The sequence below is a fragment of the Egretta garzetta genome, unplaced genomic scaffold, assembly GCF_000687185.1.
Source record: "Egretta garzetta isolate BGI_Z169 unplaced genomic scaffold, ASM68718v1 scaffold837, whole genome shotgun sequence".
In the NCBI taxonomy this organism is placed as follows: domain Eukaryota; kingdom Metazoa; phylum Chordata; class Aves; order Pelecaniformes; family Ardeidae; genus Egretta; species Egretta garzetta.
Window position 1 is genome coordinate 144,013 of NW_009260318.1, and position 26,919 is coordinate 170,931.

Below are 26,919 nucleotides of genomic sequence, written 5' to 3' on the forward strand. Positions count from 1 at the left end.
TCTGCAACGCTTCTGCTTCTTTGCAAAAACCTGGCTGAAGAGGACCCAAACTTCCATAACCCAAAACATTCAGATAATTATTCAGGGTTTCCACCAAGGCCCTACAGGGTGGCGGCCCACCACAATTTCATTTTTTACCCCTACACATTTCCTTCCCGGGAAGCCTCCACCCACCATTAACTTCATCTAAGATAATGCCAAAAGAAACAAAGTTGTCTTTTTTTTATATAAAACATTCAAGCTCCTACCACAGAAACCACCTGATGGCTCAATTTTCACTCTTCCCTAAAAATCCTGTGGATAACTCATGGTAAATACAAAGGCAAAAAACTACTGATTGCTACATAGAGCGGATGCAGAACCTGCAGACTTGCCTTAAACTGGCTGGCTTCTGTTGCTGCTATTTTCTAAAGAAAACATCTTGGCACAGAGTAAACAGTTTAAAACAAGTGCGTGTTTGAGGGTGATAGAAATTCCGAGTGGAGGATGAGCCAACTTCACGTTTCCTACCAGCTACCGAAAATAAGTGGAGCTTTCTCAGCTCCGGCTTTGTGCGGGGAGCGGGTGTAGGTGTCGAATCGAGGGGGAAGTAGTGTAATAGCAGGGAGTGTATTAGTAATATGTACTTAGAAATCATAATAAGGCTGAATCACAAGTTACTCAGCACTTTCCCCATTTATAATCTTGAAAGCTTGTTATGACTAATGCAATAGGCACTGACCTGGCTCAGCATAGAGCTCTTTAAACAAACACAGACACTACAGGGCCAAATCACCGCGTGCCAGGGCTTGCACCACCTAATTTGAGATGCCTGTTACGGATACGGGAGTCTAGACCCTTTCCCTGGGTGCTGAGCTCCAGCACGCGGGGGGAGTTCGTGGTCTTTGGAGGTGCTCCAGAAAAACCCACGCTGAGGAAAAGGAAGGTTTAAGAGGTGCATGCCACGGCTCCCTCTCCTCTGAGCTGGGAGACTAACCTCTCTCCTTCAAAAGCAGAGCAAGCCTGGGTTTTTTATGCCCTTAATAGCCAGCTGGCAGGGGCAGCTATGTTTCTTTATACAGTAATGCAGTGGCAGGAGTGCTCGTCCAGCGTGTGGGAGACCCAAATTCGATTTCCCTGTCTGCCTGCAGCGACCCAGGCTCCTGCCCCTGCATAGATGGAGAAGCCATTAAGTAAGACATATACAAAGATGCTGGAGCAGATGCCTGGATTCCTCCACCCTGAAGAGCACAAAGATGTACCAACTCCTTCTTCCTGGCCAAGTAATTTCTACTTTTGTTAAGCAACAGGGGTTGCCCCAGCAAGGGCAGAGTACATGGAAAACTGATCAGGGGATCATAAATACTCATAAAGACTTACAAATATCTTAAGGGTGGATGTCATGAGGACGCAGCCAGACTCTTGTCAGTGGTGCCCAGTGACAGGACAAGGGGCAGTGGGCACAAACTGAAACATAACAGCTTTTGGTTGAATATGAGGAAGAACTTCTTTACTTTGAGGGTGACAGAGCACTGGAAGAGGCCGCCCAGGGGGGTTGTGGAGTCTCCTTCTCTGGAGATATTCAAAGCCCGCCTGGACGATGTCCTGTGCAACCTGCTCTAGGTGACCCTGCTTTAGAAGGGGGGGTTGGACTGGATGATCTCTGGAGGTCCCTTCCAACCCCTGCCATTCTGTGATTCTGTGATTCTGTGATCAGCCCCACCTCGCACGTGTGGGGTGACCACAGGAGAGCCGGTGCAGGGCAGCACATTGCTCTCCCCACCTGCCTACCCTTGGGCACTAAAAGAGCTGTCGCTGGGTTAGTGAGCGACCTGTTTCATTGGGCACAATATGGGAAGGAGAAATACCTCCTCCATGGGTCCCAGCAGACCTTCAGTCCAAGGCAGATGTCCACGTGCCTGGGCCTCTCTGTGCGCAGGAGCCGAGCTACCCCTGCCCAGGGTTTGGAAACGGAAAATTGAATTGATCCTGGAGTTTCATTCCCTACAGTACTGGGCAGTGGAGGAGTGGCAGATTTGAGAGTCTCAGCCTTGGAACAGCTTCCCAAATTCTTTCTGATTCCTATTGGAAGTGTTTGGGCTCCTCATGAACCTGAGCTTTAATGATTTACTGCTGCTTACCTTTCTGTTCAGAAAGAGCAACCTGTTGTGTATGGCTGAGGCTCAAAGCTGCTTCTGTTTTGAACTGCAAAGCTGTTCCCACTGTTACACACACATAATTTTCAGAAATTCAAGGAAAGGAAATATGCTACAGTTAAAAATACAAAAAGTATATTTGCTTGTTTTCAGTTGATGCACTTTCTGGAGAAAGGAATTAATGCTGTACTCTAAACATACTCTTCTCACAGAAAAGTAAGTGGGAATTCTTGTGTTTTGCCACACACACATTTGTTTCATCAGACAAAATCTGAATCTCTTCTCACCTCATTCATTGCTGATACTTTATACACATCTGCATTAGCAGAGCCACTGGCTCCAAAGACATACCCATAAGCAGACATTTGTAGTACACAGCTTCAAAGAGGAAGGAAAGATGCGGAAAATTAATTTACTTGTCTAGGAATCTGCATTGTCTCCATCTCTGTAACACCTGAGCACCTCACCATCAGAGATGTTTTTATTCTCACAACATCCTCGTGTGGTCGGGAAGTGCTATTATCCGCCTTTCTTAACCCGGTTTCCTTGGGAAACTAAGGGTCCTTAGGAAACTAGGTTTATGCAACCACACTGTCCATCTGCTGTCAGTCTCCTCGCAAACAACTTTTGACCAATTTCAACCAAATTTAACAGCATAAACCGTGCCCAGCCGGTCAGGGTCCCAGGCCCTGCTGAGCTGGGTGAAGACCAGAGCCCCCCTCAGCCTGGGTCACAGGGTGCCCTTGCCCAGAGCTGTAGGGACAGCTTGGGCAGCAGCTGCCTGTAAATCCTGTTTGCTTTCGTGGAAAGTACCTGGGACAGGTTTGGAAAGGGTCTCTCAGCCGCTTCCCCTGCTGAAGGCTGCCTACCTGCTGTCACCATGTCTAGCAGCTGGGATAACAGGGTACGTCCTCCCCATCTACACTGTGGGTCAGCGCATGCTTGCTTCGGTGTCCATAGTAGCAAGAGTCTAACCTTGCTCCCCCATTTTACTAAAGCAAAGCAATGGAGTGTGGCATTGCATCCATATAATGTCAGTGCAAAAGGGGTTGGGTGCCAGACTTGGACCTGCCACAGGGCGTACCTGTGTCTGACAGAGCAAAGTTCAGCAATCTCTGAAAAAAATATTGCTGAAAATTGGCAAAATTATAATTCAATAATGTAACATCCCCAGATTCCTTAACAAAGCTGAAGTTTTCCATTATCTACTCTACAAAAGATAAGAAGAGTGTAAGAACCTAAATGGATTAGAAAGGGTCTTTATTTGCCTGACTGATGAAGGTTAAGTGTTTTTAAGAAGGGTTGTATTCTGACATCAATCAGACAACACTACACCCCTGAACTGTACTTAAGAATAAATCCTTTCTTCCTTCTTTATTCCATCATGATAATGTGACTAATGTGAGCTACAAAAGTATTCTTCATGTTCCAGGCTGGATATGAATGATAAAAAAGAAGGGATTGTATTTCAACCCCTGTTAATGGGCCTGTCCTTTTTTAAATCCTACCTAAAAATGCAACCAAAATAAATCAGACACAACGACTGATCTGCATAGCACTGAAAAACTTGCTTTGTTGCAGTGAACAGGTCTTGCTTAAAGCACCTTAGCTGCTCTGCTGCCCCGGTCAACATAAAATATACCCTAGCATACGGGTAAAAAAAACCTGATCGTTCTGAATCCTCATGAAGCTCCATCCTCATGGTGTGGCTATGCATTTTCTGCTAAAGATCATCTGAAGATTTGGTCCCCTCTTTCATTACTCGAATCCTGGCTTACCCTGATAGAAGTGAGAGGAGAATCGGACCCTTCAAAGGAGGAAATTATAGGACCATACACTGGGAAAAGACTTAAGTGTTGGTCTGATTTGTATGTACGAGGGAAGACACGTAAGTTCTAAAATCGCTAAACATTTGCTTAAAATAAGTGAGGCCTTAAAGAGTTCGTTTTTATGGAAAAAAGTACTCCTTACATTTTCCTCTATCACATACTGTAATTTTCATCTGATTTAAAGCAATTCACTCATATTTAGTCAGAAACTAATTCTTTCGGTTGGGGGTCTCAGAGAAAATATCAATTTTTTATTTTACTTTTTATTTTCTTAAAAGCTAAAATGTATTTAAATAGTCAAGGAAGGAAGTGGGGTCTGAACTTGTTAGAACATATTTCCACTTAATGCAAACAAATAATACTTTAAAATATTCCATTTGTTTTCCAGCTGGAACTGACCCATTCTATTTTATGTGATGATTCAGTTATAACTCAACAAAACGTACTGGCAAACTCAGAGTTTATTTTTTGAAATAGAATGGTCTCTATGACACGGTACTTTTAATGTCTTGCTTATAACTTTTGTCCTTCCCTTTCTTTTGCAAGTCACTCAGAGTTTCTTAAAATACCTCCTTAAAAGCTTCCCTGCACAAAAAGAAAAAGCCCCAAAGAGTTGGTTACATCTTTAACATCAGGAAATGCATGTAGTAAGAACATAATAAGTAATAAAATCAGTGTTGATAGAAAAATAAATATAGCACTTTTGCCTGGGTTAAATGTCAGATGTAAGGAAGTGCTGAGCATCCTTACTTCCTATAGAATCACTCATCCTTCCTCTGCTGAGGCTGTTTCCAAAAAGACTGTTATTAAGTCTGGGAAAGGATGTGGCAGCAAAAGATGGTAAAACACTTGAACACATGTGCTTTGTAGACCTTTCTACTATGAGAAACATTTATTTCACAAAGAGAGCAAACACAATGTCCGATGAAGAAAAGGAACCCACCGGTTTCCATAACTGTAGCTGGGCTTAGGTAATGCACTATGCAGTGTTTGATTTAAAATGTTAAAATATTAAAAGAAGTTTTCTATAGCACAGTGTTCCTATCAAAGTGAAATGACTCATAAGAATGCAAAATTCAAACCAGATGGGCATAAACACTCACTGAAAAAAATCAGATATTTAGAGGTCAGCATGGGTCTTCATAAAAATGAAGACCTTGTCTGAGTTACTGAAAAATGAACTTCAGTGATAAAAAAGAAAACAAGAGAAAATATTAGTGATTTTATTTTAATTATACAAGCCACTGTCAATTAGGAGAACTAACATTTACAAAACTTTACATTGCCATTTTAATTTGAAAAAGATGGCTGTGGCGGTCCTTAGGCTTCAGACAAACAGCAGCACGGTGTCTCCCGCGCAGGGAGGGAGCCAGGGATGCGGGAGTTCAGAAACGCCACGCTAATATTCTGCAACAAACCCCGTGCTTCCCACTGAGGAGTAACCCCAATTACGGATTTGTACGGGACAGAAATCTTCCAGCCCAGCTCAGCGGCGTGATGCCAGCCTTCACTTCCCTTTGCTCTCATTCCGGCTATCATACCAAAAAAGTTCATACCACCCAACATCGCTGCTGCTCTCTTGTTAAACGTGCCTGTTGTTTTGTTTTCCTTCCCTCGTTTCATCCATTGCTCTCTACCATTTACAGATTGTCTGGAGCGTGTACTTATTTTAAACTTTTATACCCTACCAGAAGAAAAATATGTGGGCTCAAAATTAATATTGTTTTTGACTTATGGTGAAATTCCAGTAATGTTTAACTTGGATCACTAGACCTGCGCGTTTTACAGAGAGCAGAAAGGAATACTTTTCGAGCCGAAATGTGTAATGGGAGTTCCCTACTGTTTTGTTGCTGGGATCTTGGACAACAAGAAAAATGATGAGCATATAACTTATTCCTTTTAAAACATACAGACTAACTAAGTGGAGAAAATAAGGGCTCTACCCGGGCCATAAGCTATAAAGGCATATGTTTGTATCCCTGTTCCCTGATTAATTTGTTAACCGCTACCATTCAACCTCCTAATAAAAAATGATTGTTCAATGTATATTACTGTCAACGATTTTACATTCCAAACCATAATCTCTTGGGGCACAAGTCAGCAAAAGATATGTGTGGCTTCCATCGTGCAGAAGCCCACACAATGCTGTGGAAACCGATTTTTCTGGGCTTCTGGGGCCTCCCGCGAAAGGGCCATAATTTTATTTTGCAGAAAAGAATGCCTGTAGTTTTGGCCTATGTGTTACTGCTATTAGCAGCATTCGGACGCTAAAGGTAAGTGGTGAAACTTGGCCCCAGCAGTGTCACTCGGAGCTTTGCTGGTGGGGTTAGAGGAGCGAGGGCTGCCTGCAACGTGCAGGGTGATGCTTCGCAGGGTGATGCTTTGCAGGGCAAGCTCCAGAGCTGGCGTTACGATATCCCAAAGGCTGCATAACACGAGTATTATGCATCCTCCCTTCGGTGGCTCTTTCTGATTGATCCTCTGTTTTGCTGTAACTAAAAACGTGGCTTGGATTTCAGAGTCCTTTACCAGGGATTGCTGCACATATCGGATCAGGGAACTCGCCTTTGAAATGCTTTGGGTCCCAGCAGATCTCTCCGGACGACTCATGACGGTCACAAGTGGGATGCCTGCAGCATTCATTCTTAAAAAATGTTTTAAAAAGTTTCACATCCTAAGACACTGAATGCTGTTTGCACTTTCTCACTGCAAAATTAAGGGAGACAGTCCTCAGCCACCAACCTATACTGCTGTTATTACCCATTTATTTCCTAAGGCTTGCTTCATCCTCATGCTGCTTAGAGTTGAATGCTCTTAGCAATTTCCTATTAATATTATTACTATGTTATAGAACAATTATTGGCAAATGCTTTGCCAGCCTCCAGTCCAAAATGTCCTCTTCATGCCCCTCAGGTCCAAACTGCCAAAACCTTTCCCTGCCAAAGGGTATAAATTGTCAAAAAAAAGACAACAAAAAAATTCCCCAGCTCCAGGCAACCACAATGCCAAATGAAACTGTGGGGCTCTTGGCACTTCCAAAAAATCAAGCAGTGTGCATTCATTTCACTGTACCCCATTGCTGGCACCTGGTCTAGCACAAGGAGTCCGCATACACACATAAATGCATGCATATGCATACACATACATACATATGCACCCTTCGGTAATGAACACTGCTCCTTCAGCATCCTCATGGACAGGCTTAAATATTTCAGAGAAGGCTGGGAGAAAAATGTGGTGGTCAGGGCCCTAATATTTCTGCTTCCTTGAAACAGCCCAGAGCTTTTCTGAAAAAACACAGGATAACCTAGGGCAGACATCAATGCACGTCTCTACCTTCTAAAGCTCAGATGCCTAAAGCCACATGCGATGGTTTGCGAAACTTGGATTTGCCTCCCCCTGAAGGGCAAGGGATAAGGGTTCAAGTGCAAGGAAGTAGCTGGGTGGGCAAGGAAGGGACTGAGATGAAGAGGCAGGGACCCGGTGTAATGGCTGGGAAGAAAAGGCAACAGCAGTGAGGGTTGGGGGAGAAATGCTGAGAACTTCTGGCCAAAGGGAGAACCATGCTCGAGATGAATCTCAGGGTGTGTCTGCTCGACAGGTGTGATGGAGAAGTTTCAGTGCATACAGTGACCAACAACTATGGGAAACTCCACTGCATCATGAAATCCCAAGACAGCCATGGGAAAAGGCTGGAAGTGCACTCCCCAGTCACCAGGAACTATTTCCTCCATTTCTGACAGGGGAGCTCCCTGAAGGGCTTTCAGACAAGCACCGTGAGCTGGAAAGTTGAGGAATATTTTGTACAATTTGGCATACCTGGCCATTGCCAAGGGCATAATGTAACTGTTGCCCTGAACGGGCATCAGAGCACACAAGGCATCTTCTCTGAGGCACCCTGAAAGCCACTGGAGTCAGTCGAAGCAAAGCTGACCATAATGACATTCAAAAGCCCGAGGGTAAGGGAAAAGCATGATAGGGAAGAGCTGTCGAAGCCAGCCTGCCGCAGCATATCCTAGCAGGACTGCCAGGAGAGGCCAAGCACAGGCTCTGATGGGCCAGAAAACCAAGGCACAAATTCCAACGAGGTAGACTTCGGTGTCCGCCAAACCCTGTCAGTCATGGGAGCAGTTAGAAAGATGCCAAACTCAGCAGTCAGATATGGCGAAGGAGTACCAAGATCACTGCACATCGGGGGGCTGCCAGGGGGGTGCCAGGGTGTGGTGGGTGCAGGACTGACCCTTTCTGTTCCCTGAAATGACACGACAAAACAAACGCTGACCAAAGAAAGATGTAGCACCCTGGCAGAAAAAAGAAGGTTGTGGGAGGGAGGAGACATCAGGAAATCAGTCCGTTTGCAGAAGACTGGCAGGTCAGCTGTGCTGGCAGCATCTTCATAAATATTTCTCTTAATGCTGCAGCAGTTTAGTTTTATAAGCATGGGATCCTCTCATGTGGTTACTGAGCATGAATCAAAGACGCTGTGGCTCAGCACTGCCCTATTTTTTATTGTGCTTTCTTCAACATCCTGGGGTTGCACCCCACCCCAGCAAGCACAGCAGGGCTGGAGGCAGGGACTGCTCCCCTCCTGTCCCCCCCTGCTGAAGGGGACCAAGGGTTCACAGCCCTGGATCACAGAAATCCCCCCAGAAAGGGTGATTTGAGAAGGAGAATGTGGCCAGGTTGCCAAGTGGAGGAGGCTGGTGGGGGAAATGGGCAGAAAAAGGTGCCGGGGAATCACGGAGCCCCACTGAGCGGCAGCAGCTCAGGCTCAGCATGGAGTGCTGCCGCTGTCCCATCCCGTCCCCCTGCCCACCCAGCTGGCCCACCACAAAGGTCCTGCTCTCCTGCCCCACACCAGTTGTCCTCCCGCTTCTCCTTGCCATCGTCCTCATGTTCTCAAACCTCAGGAGCAAGGGGGAGGTAGGCAGAGCCAAAGGCCCAGCAAGGGCAGAGCATCCCCAGGGACAGCAGGGACACAGCCTGACACAGCACTGGGACAAGCAGAAAAGAGAGAACATCTGCTCCGTCTGAAATCGAAGGAAAAATAATGAAAGCAGGCCATTCCTTTTTACTTATGTATCTGGCTGCTTTCACTTTCTAGTTTTTCTGCCACAATTTTTGAGCTACAACTAATGGGAATTTTCCAATCCAAACAAAACAAGCAAACCAAACAAAACAGCCCGGCGGGATTACTGCGACGGGCGAGGGGGAGAGGCCGGCTTGTGAGAAGGAAAGAGCAAGACTGCAAGTGCAGCACTCTTATCTGCTCTTTTGTTTGATGACTTTAACATAGCTGTGACCCTTTTTTTCTTCTTTCTTTTTTTTTGGGGGGTGGCAAATCTGCCCTCAGGGAAACTGCACAAGCAAGCCCTGAAGCAATGTGCCAGCCCCACCAGTGCAATGCTCCTCGTGCTGCATGGTGCCTTGGCTTTCCCCACCACAAAGGTGCAAGAGGGGAGGTCCCAGGTGATGCAGCCTCCCTCTTGGCGAAACCCCAGCCCCACTGACGTAGGTGGTAGGACTCCACCGGACGTTAGTCAGCGCAAGGTTTCACCCCGCCAGTTGATTACCAACACATTTTGTAAAAACAGACTTGGATAAGGTCCAATAAATGTCTTTGGGTGATTTCAGATTGCTTTTTCTCTGTTTTAGGAGAGCGGTTTTCTTTCTGAAAAATGCCTGCCCAAGTTTCACACTTTTTATTTTTTTGTTGTTGCATCGTCTGTTGTTATTTGTAGCCTCTACAGATGGAAAAGACCTATTCGGTCACCCAGTGCTCCCTGCCAGCACAGGACTGCTCTTCAGCAAACATTTATTATGGTCTTGTTTAGACTAGTTTCACATGCTCCAAACAACGAGGTTTCTGCCACTTCCCCGGGGAGAGCGGTCAGCAAGTTCACACTGCTGACCTGCAGGAAGCCTTCTCCTCATTTTGTCAGCCCATATCTTCCCTCTTCATGTGTTTCTTTCCATTTTACACTCTAACATCTATTTATCATACTTTTTTTTTTCCTCAGTTTTGCCTATCAGTATAGCACCCATGGTGCACAGAGCTTTTAAACTTTGTATGCTGCCAGCGTGGCCCCTAAACACATGCACCGCCTGCCCCCGAAGCTACATGGATGAGAATCCCTTTCCCCCTGCAATTTTCCCCATTCTGGTGCTCTCTTCTCTAAGCAGTTCTCTGGTTTGTACGACACTTTCTGTTAATCACTGGCCTGGAGTACAAAAGCGATATTGCAGGTGTGATCGTACCAGGGCAGAAGGACTTCCTCCCCTCATCTGAACGTTGCCTCTCGAAGCCCAAACCCAAATTGTAAAGGGAGCTTTGCCATCAGAAGGCACAAGAGATTCACTTCTCATTTGCTGCAAGCTACATCCACAAAGTGTCTCTTGATGGTCCTGTTTTCTGTACTTCCGCAGCTGATTGAATGTGCTTCGGATTATTTCCGTCCCATAGAGTTACTCAGGTTTTTCCAACCTACTGCACTTTATAACTTTTACGTTTTCAAAATAAAAAGCAAGTTGCCTTGTAATTGTTTTCTCTAGTCTCTGTAACAAACAGTGAACTGGGAAGCAAATGAGCCTTACATAGATAAAGCACAAGGTATGAGCACAATAAATATGATGGCTGGCCTAACAGAGTAACGTCCTCTTGGGAGGAATATTTGGGGTTTGCCAACAGTAAACAAACCAGACAGATTCTATTAATAAAGTCATTCCGAGTGCCAAGTTATAGAAGTTAGCCTTCTTCATTCATGTTATGGAAAGCAGCGCCTGCTGTTCCGAGAGAAAATGAAGTAGAATTAAGAGCGTCAAGTGTGTTAAGCATTTCTCCGTCAAATTAAAACACAATTACAGAGTCAGTGCTAAATCACACGTCGGTTTGTGTGAAACACTTCATGCGTGTTCGCACAAGAAAAACGTAAAAAAATCATCGTCTTTGTCCGTTTCACAATAAATTGTGCAGAGCTCCGCGGTGCACTAGTACTATTTATAAAGGAAAGTAACACAAAGCCAAAGCTGGCAAATTGAAAATACAGAGAAATCAAGACAAAAGCTAGCCCAATAACCACAAATGGAAGGGATCATCTTGTCAATTGAGAAGAAACATGAGAAATATGAATACCAGTTTTTTCCCTAACCCCTGAATGCTGGTGGCTCCATCGTGCTTTAATTTTCTACCCCTACATATGCCGTGCTCTGCAAACTTCCCGCATACTTTCACTTAATTTCAAAGTGGAGTCCCTCTCTGAAATGGCACTGTAAACATTTCATTGTGGGGTCCCATGTTTGACGTCTGTCAGTGATTTTCAAATCAAAACTGCTCAGTTAACAAGTAAAAACCAGATTTCTTTTTGTTTATTTCTCAGCGTTGTAGTCTGCAGTACAAAAAGCAAACTCGGTGCTTTCCCATTCACGTATCACCCACAATAAAGATTGTGGCCTTTGGGGGAGACCCCACTGATGGAGGAAGAGCTGCATTAGGGTCTGTCTGCCCTCCTGCTGGGGAGTTGCCACGGCCGAGAAGGGTAGAAGTCTCCCGGGGCAGTATGGCCTCCATACCACCAACCTCCGGCAGTTGCTCCCAGTCGCTTTGCATGAGGTTATCATCTCTGGAGCTCTGCTGGCGAAGCGGTGGTTTCAACACTCGCTAATCCACTTTCATGCAAAATCTACCAGGTTAGCTTAGATGGTTTAAATTGAATTAGCCCGGCTGCCGTTGCCTAAAGTAGATTAGGAGATGCTTATATCATTTCTCCAGCCAGAAAGAGCTAGCAAGGAGCAGTCATAAGAGGGGAAGCCTTTTCGGCAAGCACGGAGAGACCTAGAAATCACCACCCTGCAGTCTTAGCCTCTGGCATGCCAGAATGCAACACCCAGCCGGATGGCCCATCTCCACTTGCCTCCTTATCTGTATAACATCACTGCCCTCCTACTTGCCCAGTTCCAGAACAACTGTGAGTATTCCAGCCCGGAACAGTTTCACAGAAGAATCAGAAACCAAATCCCGGAGAAAGAAGGACACGTGGCTCATCGCCACCTAATTAACAGAGCTGCGATGCTGCAGAAGACCTATGGCTCAAATCAGGATGTTTTCCATCACAACAATACCACTCCCCAGGCTGCCCAGCTCACAGCTAATTGGCATCCTGACTTCTCTCCAGGGCAAACAATTATTCTGAGCGGTGAGAGGAGAGTGAGGAGAGAAAATCACAGGTGTGGAGAAAATGGGAGGTATTGGCTCAGAAAGCCCGTCTGTGAGGGCATCATACTGGGTTTTTGCTAAAGGTCGTTGCAAGGCAAAAAGAATCCTGTTAGTCCCAGCTCAGCCACTCAAGCATTTGCTCCTGTGAGCTCAACTGAAACACATACTTGCGTGTCTCACCAAATGAAGTCCCAGCCCGCAAGTACTAGTCACTGCACAAAATTAAGTGCATTCCCGAACGTTACAGGGTCGGGGCCCAGGGTGGACTTGGGCTTGTGCTGGAGTTCTTGCTGAACCAGACAATGATAGGACTACAATTCACAGCACTTGATAATGAGACACTGTGTAATGTGATGCAGAAATTAAAGATGAGAAAGGAACTGAAAAGCTTACCTCTCCTAATAGAGTTCTGTTACTAGAATTAAGGTAGATGCTTCCACCTAGTGACTTACAGCAGTAGCTTATAGATTTTTACTTTAGAAGGTCAGCCGGCAGCTGCAGCAGAAAATAAAATTACAGAAAAATATCATTCATCATCTGTAGTCAAGAAGAGACACAGAAACGTACCTTACAGAGGGGGTCTATGCATTCAGGCATCAGCAATGCTCAGGGTATCCTTTCCACAGACAATGCTGGCCCAGTGCATGCACTGCGATTCACCTCTGGATAAACGGCCACCCCACTATTTCTGGCTGTGCTACTGATAATCCTGCCCCCTCCAAGCCCACATATGGCAGAGCAGGAAGGATAACTCCTGGTGAGAGGAGGTGTTTCTGATATCCTAGCAGTAGGGAGGTCACCGGGATGGCGACTCCATCAAAGGTATTGCCAAACGCTTCCTTCAGGTTTAAAATGCGAGAGCTGTAGGTTTTTTGTGTTCTTTAGTAGCACACACGCATGCGTGCTAGGTCTGGCCTGACAGTGTATTAGCAGCAGCAGCAGCTTCAGAGCCCAGTACCTCCATCCTTCTCCTCCATGCCGGGAACTCTCAAACTCCTGCAACTTTATACGCACCTGCATGTGCAAAAGTCACTGACTTCAGCCCTCACAGCAACATTCAACAAAAGACATAAACTCCAGAAAAGAGAAGTGCTCAAAGTCAAGCTTCAGGATCACAGACTTCAGCAGAGACAGCTTTGCTGTCTAATGGCTCTTTACGGTAAACAGGGAGCAATAAGTGGCTCTGATGAAGAGTCAGAGTCTGCTGAACATCTACTTCAAGATGTATCCTGAATCTTGTCGCTCCCTGGAAGTGCCACATCCAGGACTAACAGGAGATGTCTGCTTACCTGGAATGCACAGCCTGGGAAGATTTCTAGAGGACTGGCTGCTGCTTACAGCTCTCCTCCCAAAAAACTTGCCTTTTCAGATAGGGCCAGAGGAGCAGCCCCATTCATGCAATAGTGTCAAGGCTAATGCAAGGCACAAATTCTGCTTGCAAGGAGTCAAGTCCTTCCACCTTGTCACCCTCTGGCTTAAACTACCAGACTGTGGGCTCTACTGGTGGAGAAGGGAGTGTGGGAGAGGAAGAGGAAACTTTGGGAGAGAGACACTGGGCATCCATATGCTAAAGGTCTGATCTAAGTAACTCATCCAAGGCTCTCACTGTAGTTAATGGACAAAAGTGGGCAGAGGACACATTAGTAGATGTGGAAGTAGTTAAAAGAAATTAAATTACATATCCCCTTGAGCTGTCCTGTGTTTCCTCCACTGATTGAAAAGGGAGCTAAGGATAACCAGCGCTGATTTAAGTGTCCAATAGAAAGGATTTAAAGCTGGAGTAAATGAATGCTGCTCTGATTTCCCAGCTGTGCTTAAGGATGTGCTATGAGTCCACAACAGTTTTGGACGTGACCAGAGACACAGTTATAGGCACCAAGTGAACATGAGAACCCAACAGAGAAGAACGGAGGAAGCCCTGGGGGTAGTTAGTGGGTCTTTTTGCTTCACAGTTGGCTCCCATTTCTGTACGTTTCCTCCTCTGTGTTCCTGGTTTCCAGTGACCTTCACTTTCTTTGGCTCTGGCTTTCCTCCTTGTGGTCATTAAGGACTGACCTGGTAAAGCAGTGAGCAATCTCCCCGAGCTGATAAGTTACAACCTTATCTTGAAGCCCATGGTTTACCCCTTTTGAAGTTAAGCAAGTATCTGTGTGTTTAGCTGACTCGGGACCTAAACCAGTAAATACATGGCATTGACAGTAGAACTTAATGACCTCAGCTTCCCCAGGCAAGAAATCAAGAAATGGTGGCAAAAAAACCCACTTGAAAACTGTTTAAAAAATATATATAAAGCTCAAAGTTAGTGGTGTGCCCAAAAGTATGACAAATTTTAAGAAGAAAACAGATTTACTCATTTTGGTAGATGGTGTGTAAGCTGTACATAGCTTCACTTCTTATGAACTTCTGTAACAAAGTTGATTCCCTTATTAAAAGGGTTGGTGCACTCCCAGCATTTTAATGTATTCTTATTCTCTTATTGTATACCTGTAGTCGTTGCAATGTTAATGGTTTTGCTAGTGTGTTCCCTCTCATTTATGCTTTACTGAGCTGACACATATATATGTATGTTAAATTCTCACTAGTTAATGGTAGCTAAGACACCGCTCTAGATCTAGATGAGTTTGGAAAGGAGGGGAAGTACATTATCATCTGGCAACTTCTAGCTATTTCATGTAAATCAATTGCTAATTGTACTCCAATAATAGCGTCAAGGCATCTCAAAATATAAAAAACCCAAACACATCACCATCAAGCACAGAGAACTTGACAAAATTGTACGTCATTCAGATTCTTGCTGAAAATTTCAATTACAGGAGGAAGACATAGGAAACAACCTCATTGTGTCAACTGTGTAAGTAAACAAGGGCTTTGGTCATCACCTTTACAGGTCATCACCTTTAATGACCACAACCCTCTGAGCTACTCACCAGTGGCAAAGCAAGCGGGACTCCATCGTTCATCCCATCAGAAGCACTTCAAGTCATTGAGTCAACTCCTGAGGAAAACGTGAAACACTTCTTCAAAGCTCTCATTTGCCCAGATTTATACTGTACTCTAATTTTATCTACAGTCACTGAAATCTCTGTATTTTATTAAAGTAAGGTATTTGGACTTATAACATTTGAATGTTTAAGTTAATACTACCGTGTGGGTATGCACACATAACATGCATTCACACATGTAGAGGTATACACATGTTAAGTTTTATTTTTTTATGTTATAATCTATAAAAACATGACATAATTTATTGAAGTGCAGAAGACCTATTTTCCCTTCCCTTCTTCTGACAGTTTCTCTCTCACCCACATGGTTTATATGAATGATATTTATAACGGAGCTGTTTTGATGTGATAGAGCCTCAGTGAATTTACTGCTGTTTCTGCCCCACTGTAACTGAACCTGACAAGAACCAGAAGAATCCGCGGTTTTATTTTGGGCTTTATAGGTTTTTCCTCACTCCCTTTTCTCATGCCTGGATGGGGTCGGCAGCTAAAGAAGACCCGAACATTCTGCAAGGACAGATAGCTGTGAGGCTGCAGGACTTGCAGGATGAGACAAATTGCTCCTTTGATCAAAACCAGGGTCAATTTGCCCTAATAATTGGTGCGTCGAGAAACAAAAAGCGAACAACAGAATTTTTTCTTTCTGAAAGAAATGTAGTCTTTCCCTGCATGTAACTAATAGCTGTAGTGCTCACAAATAACACATGCTGCATACAACCATTAGCCTTACTATTTTAAATGTAGTGCTGTATTTTCCAAGAATTTATAGGATTCTGAAAATGGATGAGCATTTCCTCTTTGTTGAGGCAAACATATGTTTCTGTTCCTTTATAGATTTTCTCCCTAACACTGCATATAAAAATGAAACGAGTTGCCTAAGTGCTCTGGATGGCTCAGAGGAAAGATAAATGGGATTTAGATCTCGTCCCACTACGGAGGAGTGGCAGTCACTTGATAATTAAAGTTGTTATTTTAGGGTAAGCGCTTGGTAGCTACAATCAAATATAAAATTGCTTGTAATGATTGGGTTTGCTTTCGATTTTCTCATAAGTGTTTTTACATAACAATACATTTTTGCTGATCTCAAACACAATTCTATTGCAAAACCAGTCGCTACAGAACAGAAAAATTAACTGAACGCGTTCCTTTTGTCAAGCTTTAAGGCACTCGCACTCAGCTTCCCTGAAGCACATGAATGGAACTTCAAGAAACTGCGCTCCCAGTAATTCATACTAGCATCCCATACAAGCTCTTTTTTAATATTTTTTTTTTTTTTTCCAGAACGTATCCACATTTATTAGCAATCACCAGATGGGATCCCAGTGTAACCTCAGGGAAGAAAACTAACGGCTTTCCCATCAAGTCATATTTGGATACGATCCAGCCACTGTTAACATATCCAAATTCATTAGGAGCCACTGAATCCAAACCCTGTTTAACGCAAAAAGATACTTGGGAAAGATCATTTTGGAAATTATTTCATTTCCTTCCACAGCAAATTCCCATTACAGCTGAAAGTGAACGAAAGCTGCGGGTCCTCTCTTTCTCATGAAACAAGCTCTGACGGTATCAGCACGGACAAGAAGCTGCATTCGTTGGTTTACATTTTTGTGTTAGTGAGGCTTCTGTCAGAAACAAGATCCTAAAATATAGAGACTGTGAACAAAAGAGAATATTATAATAATAATTTTTAAAACATTCTTTCAAATGTATTCAGCAGTTTAATTTACATTTGAAAAAGTTTTGCAACAAGGCTTTTTTGCACATTTCATTTTCATTTGTTGTTCTTTAATGAAAGCTGAAACTTCAGCTACTCTTCTTTTTTTTTTTTAAGCTTTAATCTTTGTTTCCAGGCAAACCCATAGCAAAATTCCCAGCCACTGAAATTGGCAAGTTTAGGTACAACATAAATTTAGTTTATCTGTATAGATTTTTGCAAATTAAATCTGTATCTAACTTATTTTTTTTCCAAGTACAAATCTGTTTCTCCAAGATAAGCCATGCTTATTTGCTTACAGCTTAAAAAATATTTTTCAGTTTTAAATATTATTCCATAAATTCGTTCAACTGTATCGCTGTGTATTTGTTTCTTAAATTACTGTTTAGATAAAGAAACCTGGTTTTCTATGGTTTTATTACAGAGTGAATCTTGTACTTTTAAGCTGCTTTTTTTTCTCTTAACTTTATATTACCTTGCTAGCTTCTTAGTCCTGACACATGTAAGAGTATTTTATATTTCTCAGCTTCAATGATAGCTGCAGGAATGGATGCTTGGTTGTAACCGTGTGCGTTGGTATAAAAATGAGGGGGTTTTCTATGCATTCCTAAAAATAAAAACACTTATTTTTTTTGGTGAATGCACAGAAAACAAGTTTTGTTGTTTCAAACCTAATTTGAGCCTAACACCAACAGCCATCCTTTTTGGTGTTTCCGAGGTTACTTTTAGAATTTAAAAAAAAAATCCAATCCGTTTTTAACCATGTGAAACTGCTGGTTTAAATTATTGCACATCATTACGTTTGGACAATGAAAACAACACAGGCATTTTTACTTGTCTCTGGTCAACTTCACTTCTGGGTTTCCCTGACACACTACCTTAGCCAAAATCACCACGCGGAGATTTTAAAATCCAAATAAAACAAGCAGATATAAAACAACTCTCTCCACCGAGTTTCTGAAATTTTCATTAAAACATTTCAGTTGATTGATAAAAGGCTTTTCAAGCACCTTCCTTTGGAAAACAAAATGCGTTATGTCAGGAGTAGCCACGGATCCCTTTGTGACACGTTTAAGGGGTAGAAAAAAAAATTAGATTGGGGAAGCGTTCGCATCAGGTAGCGCTTTTTGGATATTTTTTTAGAGGGTACCTGAATATCAGTAAAATCAAGAAGTGATTTTACACATTTAAATGTCACTTTTTGCTGGGACGAGCTGCCTGACCATCGCTCCGGCGACGTGTCTGACAGCTGGGAAAGCGGTGGCCCTGGAAGGGCTGGGAAGACGGGCAGCCAGCCCCAGGCAGCCCGCAACCCGTGCAGCCCCCTGCGTTTTCCCGTGGTTAATACCTGCCCCCACTGGAAACTAGGAGTGTTTCTTAAAGGGAAAAAAAAGAAAAAAAAGAAAATATGGTATGGGGTGTGAGAGATGGGATTTCTCGCAGCGGTCCGGGAGCTGCCATCTGCTGGGCAGCAGTTTCTGAGGCAACCCCGGGGCTGCACGGAGGCTCCCTGCCCGCGTCGGGTCGCTCCTCGGGGAGAAGCTCCTTCTTGATGGTGTCTTTTGAGAAAGAGCCAGAGGTGGTCGGCTTAGCGATGCTGGTGAAGTGTTTTGGAGGAAACGGACCCCAAGCCACTCACTCTTCTCACCCGCCTCAGGGTTGAACTGGAACGGCTCGGCTGGGAGGGGATGCCCTTGGGCCCCACAACAGGCAACCCAGCCCCTCTTATCGGTGAGCTTGGACGATGCTCTTCTGGCCAGTAAAATGCCAAGATTGCAACTGGGGAAATACATTGCCCAGCATCCTTTTTACTTCCTCCTCCTCCTCCCATCACCATTACAGGGCAATCACCACACATGGAAGCATGGATCCAGTTCCTGTTGATGGGAGTATCTGCTGGGAGCTTGGTGAGAAGCTAGGGAAAAAAAAAAAGCTTCTTTTCCACAGGAAAAAAAGGTTACTTCCACAAACTATCTTCTCTCTGAGTAGCAGGGGGTGACATTCTGGAGATGAGCCCCAATAGCACGTGTTAAGGGCATGCACTGGCTGTTAGCATCATACTGGTTAGCTAAGGAAACAACCACAGAGTTGGTTTTGGGCTGTTTTTAAGTTTTATAACAATCATCCTAAAATACTGAACTCTGAGAGGGCTCAGCAGATTAGTATTCATTTTAAACAGCAACCAAAATAACAAAAATAAGAGATCCACATGCAATTTTCTCCCTCCAGGAGAAAGAGGTAAGACCTAGTGCTTGACATGTACTCAGTTACATCTTTAAAGGGACAGATAAAGATGTAGGCGTCTGTGTATAGAAACATCATAACCTATATTGGAGCAGTGGTTCCTAAAGTTCAGCCAACTGACCCATAATCTTTCACATGGACAATCTTACACCCTGGTCTTACACTCAAGGAATTAAAAGAAAATTCTCTTTGGCACAAGGCTTCACCACCAAGGCTATGATGAGTGGTCCGGGCAATGGCTAATATACAGACCCCACCTTGGCTGCAGTTGCTCTAGAGTAAGAGCGGCTAGCCTTGTGTTGTTTCCTCAAGAACTCAGACAGTCTTAAGGACATTTAGGAGAGAAAAAAAAAAAAAACACCCCAAGTGACTGAGAGCAGCAGGCTGGGGCTCAGGGGGGTCAGTTTGCAGCTCCACCGTTCCCACATAACCTGGTGCACTCCGGTCTCCGGCTTCTTTGCATCCTCTGACAATACCACCTCCTTCCAGGGGGTGCAAGAAGTTTAGAAAAAGCAATGTATCGGGGCTGTCTCAATTACTTCTCACTTTAGTTTTAAATATATTTTTGCACACATTCTTTGTATTAAGTGAACTAACTTGGATTTTGCATTTGGGGTGGGGATGCTCAGTAGCAGCAGTCAGCATGATCTAAACCCAAGACCACATGCAAGAAGCTGCTGACACAGAGCCCTCTCTCTAATCCTTCATAGAAACCTTTCCTATTCACTTGCGAGACAACCTGCGCCTCTGATCCACTCTGCACAGAGTTCTGTCATGTTTGCCAGGAACAAGATGGACAGAAACTAACTGTAAGGCTCACAGAGCCAGACTGGGATGCATCATCAATAGATCTAAAAGGTTCTTGTTTCGTACATATGTTACAATCCGTCAAAGGCAAGCTTACGGAACATCTGCTGTCAAAGTAAAGACACGAGGCAGCAAGTCGTCGCGTGGAATAGGTATTGACCTTATGAGTTTGTTAGCTTTCAAAAAAGACACATTATACAGGTTGCACGTAACAGCTACAGGTATGGTGGGATCTGCTGGACTGAGTTGGATGAGCAGTACCAAGACACAAAACGCGCCTTTGTTTTCTGAAATACTGCCCCCAAACCCAATTTCTGGTTAAAGGCAGAAGTTTAAGAATGTTTTAAAATCTACATCCAGACTTTAGAAACCTTGCAAGAAAATTAACTGCAATTAGAGGGGAAAGATGCTAAATAACAGTTTACCAAACCAGAATACAACTTGTTTCATAGTCAACTAGACTGAAATCGGCGGAAAGCAAGTCACTGATGGTTTGCTCCCAGCATGCAAGCCCTTGCGCCGCCTCGCGTAGGACCCTTGACACACGACCCCCTGCCGCCATACCACGTGCTGTTTGTAACATTTCAGACCCTTGATATCGATATATGTGCATCAGAAAAATCAGAAACCTGCAAGGGTGATGTTAAAGTGATTGGGAAGAGGGCGAGGGAGCAGCACAAAAATCCTCCTCTGCCCATCGTGCCTTCTCTTTTCCCTGGAGTACTGTTGCTAGTGGTAAGGGAAAGCTGCAATCAGAGCCCTGGAGCAGTGTAGGAAGAACAAAAGGACAGTGGGTACGGGGGGCTCATCACCACGCTGCAGGGCTTATTAGATGGAAGAAAGTCGTCAGTTCTCTCTCATTTTTAGCTCAGGGAAAAAAAAAAAAAGAAGTCCCAATGTCTACTTCTTCTGAAGCAGTAAATCATGAACTGGGCAGTGCAGCTGGAGAAGGGAGGGGAACAAGTTGAAAAGAAGAGCCTCTTCCTGCAGCAGCGAGATATCAGATGGCTCAGTCCTCCCCCCAAAACCTCACCCGTAGAGAAGTTAAAATTGATGGCAAACCCCTGGCCTGCAGAGAGCAATTTATAGCTATTGTTTCAGACTCTATCATCCCCACAACTGCCGTAACTCAATTAAGACTGTGCCACCCAGAGGAATAGATTGCTCTGCACCTCTCAGATTTCTGCAACGCTGAGGCTGTACTCATATAATCTTTGATATCAGACAAATCTGATACAGATCAGACATCCAGCTTCCATCAAATGCATTACAACCCAAGCGACTCTTTAGGAGTCTGCAGGAGGAAAAGGTAGCACACTAGAAACACACGTACAGTATAAAGCTTTTGTATAGATAAAGGAGGGCTACTGCTGTCTAAAACAAAACAGAAAGTGGTGACCATGTACCAGAGGAGCACTTTGCATCGTGTGGCCGTGACATTCTTCCTCCAGTACCAGACATCCCCAAGCCAGATTTAGTCTCCTCTAGAACCACAGTGTCAGCTGCAGATAAAGGCAAACTGCCAGAATCTGTAAGAGCTCGCAGCTGACTACGTGCACCAGTGGAGCCTACGCTGTCCGAGCGTTACAGCAAAATTTACTGGGGACTGGAAGAACAAACACTGACCTCAACTATTGTAATACCATACCCTCCATTGAACAAAACTTCAAAACCACTCAGTGTTTTCAGTGCGTTTGCTTGACCTCATCTCCAGAACCTCTCCCCATCTTCAAAACGCCGCGCTGCACGGTGGCCGCGCTACAAGGAAGAGCCATCAGGCCCTAGGAGGAGTGGTAGCGCGTGAGCAGGCAGCTCAGCGCGCAGGGCTCAGGCACGATGGCCGTCCCAGGCAGCCCTGCCTTCTTCAGCTATTTGTTCCCAGTCTTGTATTGCCTCCTGCTGACAACGCTTTTTGTAAAGGCTGGAATCTGCTCCAGCTGGAAAAAAAACCCCCAAAACACGGGGGAAAGAGGAACACGTTCAGTACATGTCAGCCAGATTAGCTCCCCGACCTGCCTGACTACACAAGAGAGCCCAGGAACTGCACTTCCACCGCCACCACCAGTTGTTTTAAGCATCTGAACCAACTCACTTTAAAGCCAAGCCCTGGTGTCTTCTCAGGAAACCACCAACAATCTGCGGGACATGTAGCAATTTGCTAATGCAGATTTTATACTGTATACACACACACACACTTTATACACATAAACATTTCAATAAAATGACATTAATTTAATTCTTTCAGTTCTGGCATTTACACTTGCAGTCCAAGACTGCCTATGCTATCTCCCCTACCTTTTGTGGGTCCACGAAGCGCAGCTACCACAGGACTTTGCGGGCAGGTGGCAGAGCCACACTGGTAGGACGCTTCAACAAAGCAGTTTCACAGCGGTGCAGTTACACACTCAGAAACCCCCCACCTCCGCCAATGCCATTTCAGTTATACAATTTTCGACTTCCATTAGTTTGTTTAGTCGACTGCAAATTTTCCTCCCCCAATCACAACTTTAAAAAAATTTTTAGATAAAGATCAACAAATGATGTAATTAGAATGTTGTTTAGAGGCAGACAGCATACTTCTTAGGAAATCCCTCTGCGGGCTTTTAAAACACCTATTTCAGCCCAAACCTGGTATGTTTAAATTCCCCCTTTGTTGTCAAGAAACAAGAATGATTTTTTTTCATCAACTGAATGTGGTTGAGATTCAGCAATGTAAATCAAATATCCAATGACAACTAAAAAGGTGGTATTCACGTCCAAAAATAGCTGCTCAAAGCAGATCCAAAGCAAATTCCAAATACAAAATTACAATATCCGTATATAGCAGATGCTGAAAAACAGAAGGTAAAATTTCCCTGCAGCATCTGTGAGTCGACCTCCAAGGTTACACCCGTGCTGCATGCTCAGCCAGGTCCCTGCTGTCTGCCTACAAGCGAGCCTTCAGCCTGGATTACAGATCCCATCCGACCAGGCTCTCAAAATCCATCCCGGCCCAGAGAGAGGTCTGCCTCACCCGAGTGAGCTGTGGTGTCGTGCACAGAAGTACCTCGGTACTAGACTAAGAGCTGCCCTCCAGTAAAGACTGGGGTTATTCCTTTCCTATCCTCTGGTTCAGCTCAAAAATAAAACAGGATGTCTTAAAATATCTGTAGTTTAAGTGAACCTGTTTGACTTTATCCTGGACACCATGAAGGAAATACCTCACACAGCCAGTGTTGTTTCAGCTGGTAGATAAAACTGCTAAATAGAAGATGAGCGCAGCATCTGCTGTCTCTCGTTTGAGATTCGAATCCCTAATCTGGTCACAAAAGCAGCAGACTAATAAATTTGGGCACCAAAGCTCACGGCTAGGTCATAAAAGCAGAAATAAGAGAGAGTATTCATTTGTGCAGATCATTTTCTCTTATCCGGGAAGGAGCAGAGGCAGAACGGCAACGACTCCCGAGAGAGGAGAGGGTAAGGCGAGTACAGCGGTGGCAGCCTCGAGTAAGATGAGACACGGAGTATGGCTGCGCACCTCAAGAATGAAAATAAACTGACTCTGAAGCCGCACACTTAAAGGGGAGTACTTTGCCAGTCTCGTGTTCTCCCCTCAGGAGAAGCAGCCCGCTTTCCCACCAGCAGCTGCTTGAAAGTAATCTGATTTACAAACAAGCACGTCAAAAATAGCACTGGGCTTACTCTACAGAAAAACCCCAGATTGTTAGCACTTACACCCAAGAAGCCCCCTTCCACAATTCCCCAAAGCACACATTCAGCAAAATACAGCCTATATCACTAAAACAGTAAAGAAATAAAAACTGACTGTTCAGTCCATTCCAGGATAAACGTAATTAGGAACCTTAATGAACACTTTCCTCCATATTAATCAATTTTAAAGTAGTACTAATCCAAATGCTAACATATGGGATACTGAAATCTAGACCTGCTTAACTAATAAAACAAAAAAATGAACTACGAGCAGCATCTGTTTTTTATCGGGGGTATTATCAACTTAGTGGGAATATTTTTTAAGTACAAAGTTATTAATGGCATATAATTTGGTAAACTTTGATCTATACATCTTACCAAGTCTCATTAATTGTCAGTGTATGTGAAAGCATAACATGCATCACTATTTCCTCCAACACCTTTTTAGTTCTTTACCTGAGCAACAGAATACTTTTCCCTTAACATTAATAATAAAAAACCCACCGTACTTTTCCAGAAAAACTAGATTTTCTGTGAGGTTGAGTTCTTCTTTGTGGATTTTACCACAGCCTAACCTAGTGTACCTACTTTCACAACAATAAATCCTCTTCCCTGTGCCCAAGTTACCACAACAGACACAATTACAGAACGTGGATCCCATCCTGGATGAAGTCAAACAAAGGTTATGCTCTGTATCGATGAATGGTACTTCAGCAGGCAACATACGGCAGGACTGGTACTGTAATTATTTCCATCCTTGAAATGAGAGACATTTTAAAAACACAGGCTTTCAGGGCAACTAATTCTTGCATCTGTCATCACATGTTATTGCCGAGTAATATGCAACCAACTGTAGCTAATCACATATAAATGGCATCTGTTACGCAGTCATGCAATATTTTATCCTATGCCCACATTGTAAAGCATGATAGATGAGTACCATTTTAAGAGGAATAAAAGGCTACTGAAAATACATATGGAAAAGTAAATTCTCATTTACTTTACTGAAACTTGGAAAATGTCTTAAATAAAACTATTTTATTTCCAATCTGTGCATTTGCATTCTCTCAGATTAATAATAAAAGAATCCGTTTTACTTTCAGTTATTTAGTTCCTACAGCATTTCAGCTGCAGACAGCAGTGAAATACTTCTTTGTTCCAACAGTTTTCTCTTTGCGAATTCAAGTCAGACTGACACTTTGCCTTTTTACTTCGAGAAGTTTCATGAAGCCTTGGTGTTGATTTCAGTGTATAATCTCTTTTTGGTTACACATTAAAAGCACTTTTTTGTTAATTACCAGATGTTAAAAGTGACACAAATCGGCGCAACAAAAGTTATTTTACAGAAGAATTTAAAGGATATGGTGAGTTTATGGAATCCTTTGATTAAATGTACTAAAAGACAAGTTACACCGACACAGACCACAGTACAAAAACCATTTACTGTTTCATTATTTTTAGGATTACCTTTAGCATTTTCAGCATTCACAATACAAAAGATGAAGACACCCCCCCAAGAAAAGATAACCACAGACACTTAAGTCTGTTCAAAGGCACTCAGCTTGCTTTTTGTATTTAAGTTCAGCAGACACCAAGTTGATATTGCTTTCATCATTTGCTGACCTAACAGTCTCTTCAAAAGTTCACACAACACAATAAATTCTACTTGGTGGCCAAGCACAAAAATACCATGTACTTATTTGGGATATTTATTTTGCGAGTAAATTATTCATGATCTTACAAAAACTCCAATTTTACCAGACTAGGCCTTTGGCCAATTTTGGTTTTTTTTTCCCTTTAACACGCTGTGCCTTAAGCTTCTTTCTCTGCCTGGAATTCATCCATATTGGGTACTGTCCATGCTGGTCTAGAAGAGTTTTTTTGTTTCGTTTATTATCTACGTCCATTTTGCAGTCATCTGAAAAAGAAAGGTATTTATAGTGAGCAAAATACATGAATCGCCTTCATGGAAGCTATTTTGTTACTAGATTCCCAAAACCGCTAAAAATATCCCTAGACACAACAGTATTTGTACACAGAGAGCTGAAGGCTTTATACACTGAATGCGCTTTCTAAACCAATGCAACTGCAACCCAGGAACTTCAACAGCTGACAGTAAATAACGCAGCATTTTCCCTAAAGGCCCATGTCTGGGCAAAGCACCTTGTTCTTCAGTCTGCCATCTGTTCCAATACTGTGCCTAAAAACATTGTGTGTGGTCTCCATCAAAAGCTGCAACCATACAGGAAGCCATAAGCTTACCGAAACATATGCACAATTAAATACTTTTTATGATGTAATGTTTAAGATCTGTTCGAAAAAATTAAATTAGTTTGAGCGGAAGATGAAGACAGGTAAAGAGAAGAACAAAGAGAAAAGCTGAAATACAGTGACGGTACAAAGCATGAGCCAGTGATGCTACATTTGCCTCAAAGTGAGCACAAGGTCAAGTCTAATACATTTAGAGACAGAAATAGAGGATTAATCTCTGGGATCAGGCAGACTGCCCGTGACATGGTCACTCCCAAGAATGGCTTCCCCAGCTAGTTAACACCACATGAACGTCACGTCTTGGTGAGACATCCAAGGCTACAAGAGGAACGCCTTGTTAAGTACAGATTTGAACCATGCTCTAGTATTTCATTTCAACCTTGTTTATAAACCATCCCTGTGCAACTCTAAAAGCTTTATCACAAGGTTTTACAGAGAGGAAAAAAAGACTTTTTTATGTTGCGCCTGTCTGACATTGGCAGACAAAGTTCACGAGGAAAAGGTCAACATGCTGCTTCAGCAGTTGAAACATGCCAACGGTCTACAGGGAGCTGCACCGCAGGGAACTGCTTAGGAAGCCCTAGTTGGGCTGTGGATACTTGTAGTCAGCAGAGAACCAGCACAGGGGCCTACTGCCTGCTGGCACAATCAAAGGCTGATCCAGCATGGGACAGGCAGCAAGAAAAAAAAAAAAAAGTCCCAGCTCCAGAAACCTCCTGAGACATCAGAGAAACACAACATGTCATAGAAGGAGAGATGGCCTCTAACACAACACAACACAAAAAACACCAACACCCCAAGAAAACCAACTCTACACACATAAGCAGCTTCTCCGATTCCTGCCCTATCGTATGACTGAGGTTGATCTGTTACATGAATTTTGACTGCGAAAAAGCACATCCACAATACAAGTCAGCTGCAACGTTAACTAAATGAAGGAATACTCCTGGACAAAAAATATCAGTTGTTCACATGGCACAACATTTTCACCATACTTTGCAATCTCAAGGAT

General features: G+C 43.6%; 1 protein-coding gene across 1 annotated transcript in view; it reads right to left on the reverse strand.

Annotated features, from left to right (window-relative positions):
- Positions 1-22,851: 22,851 nt before the first annotated feature.
- LLPH (LLP homolog, long-term synaptic facilitation factor) overlaps positions 22,852-26,919 on the reverse strand; it is a 7,139-nt gene continuing 3,071 nt past the window's right edge. Inside the window, exon 3 of the mRNA XM_035897982.1 lies at positions 22,852-25,554. Within this exon, the coding sequence (XP_035753875.1) occupies positions 25,391-25,554 (164 nt within the window). The 3' untranslated portion in view covers positions 22,852-25,390. The remainder of the gene's footprint in view (positions 25,555-26,919) is intronic.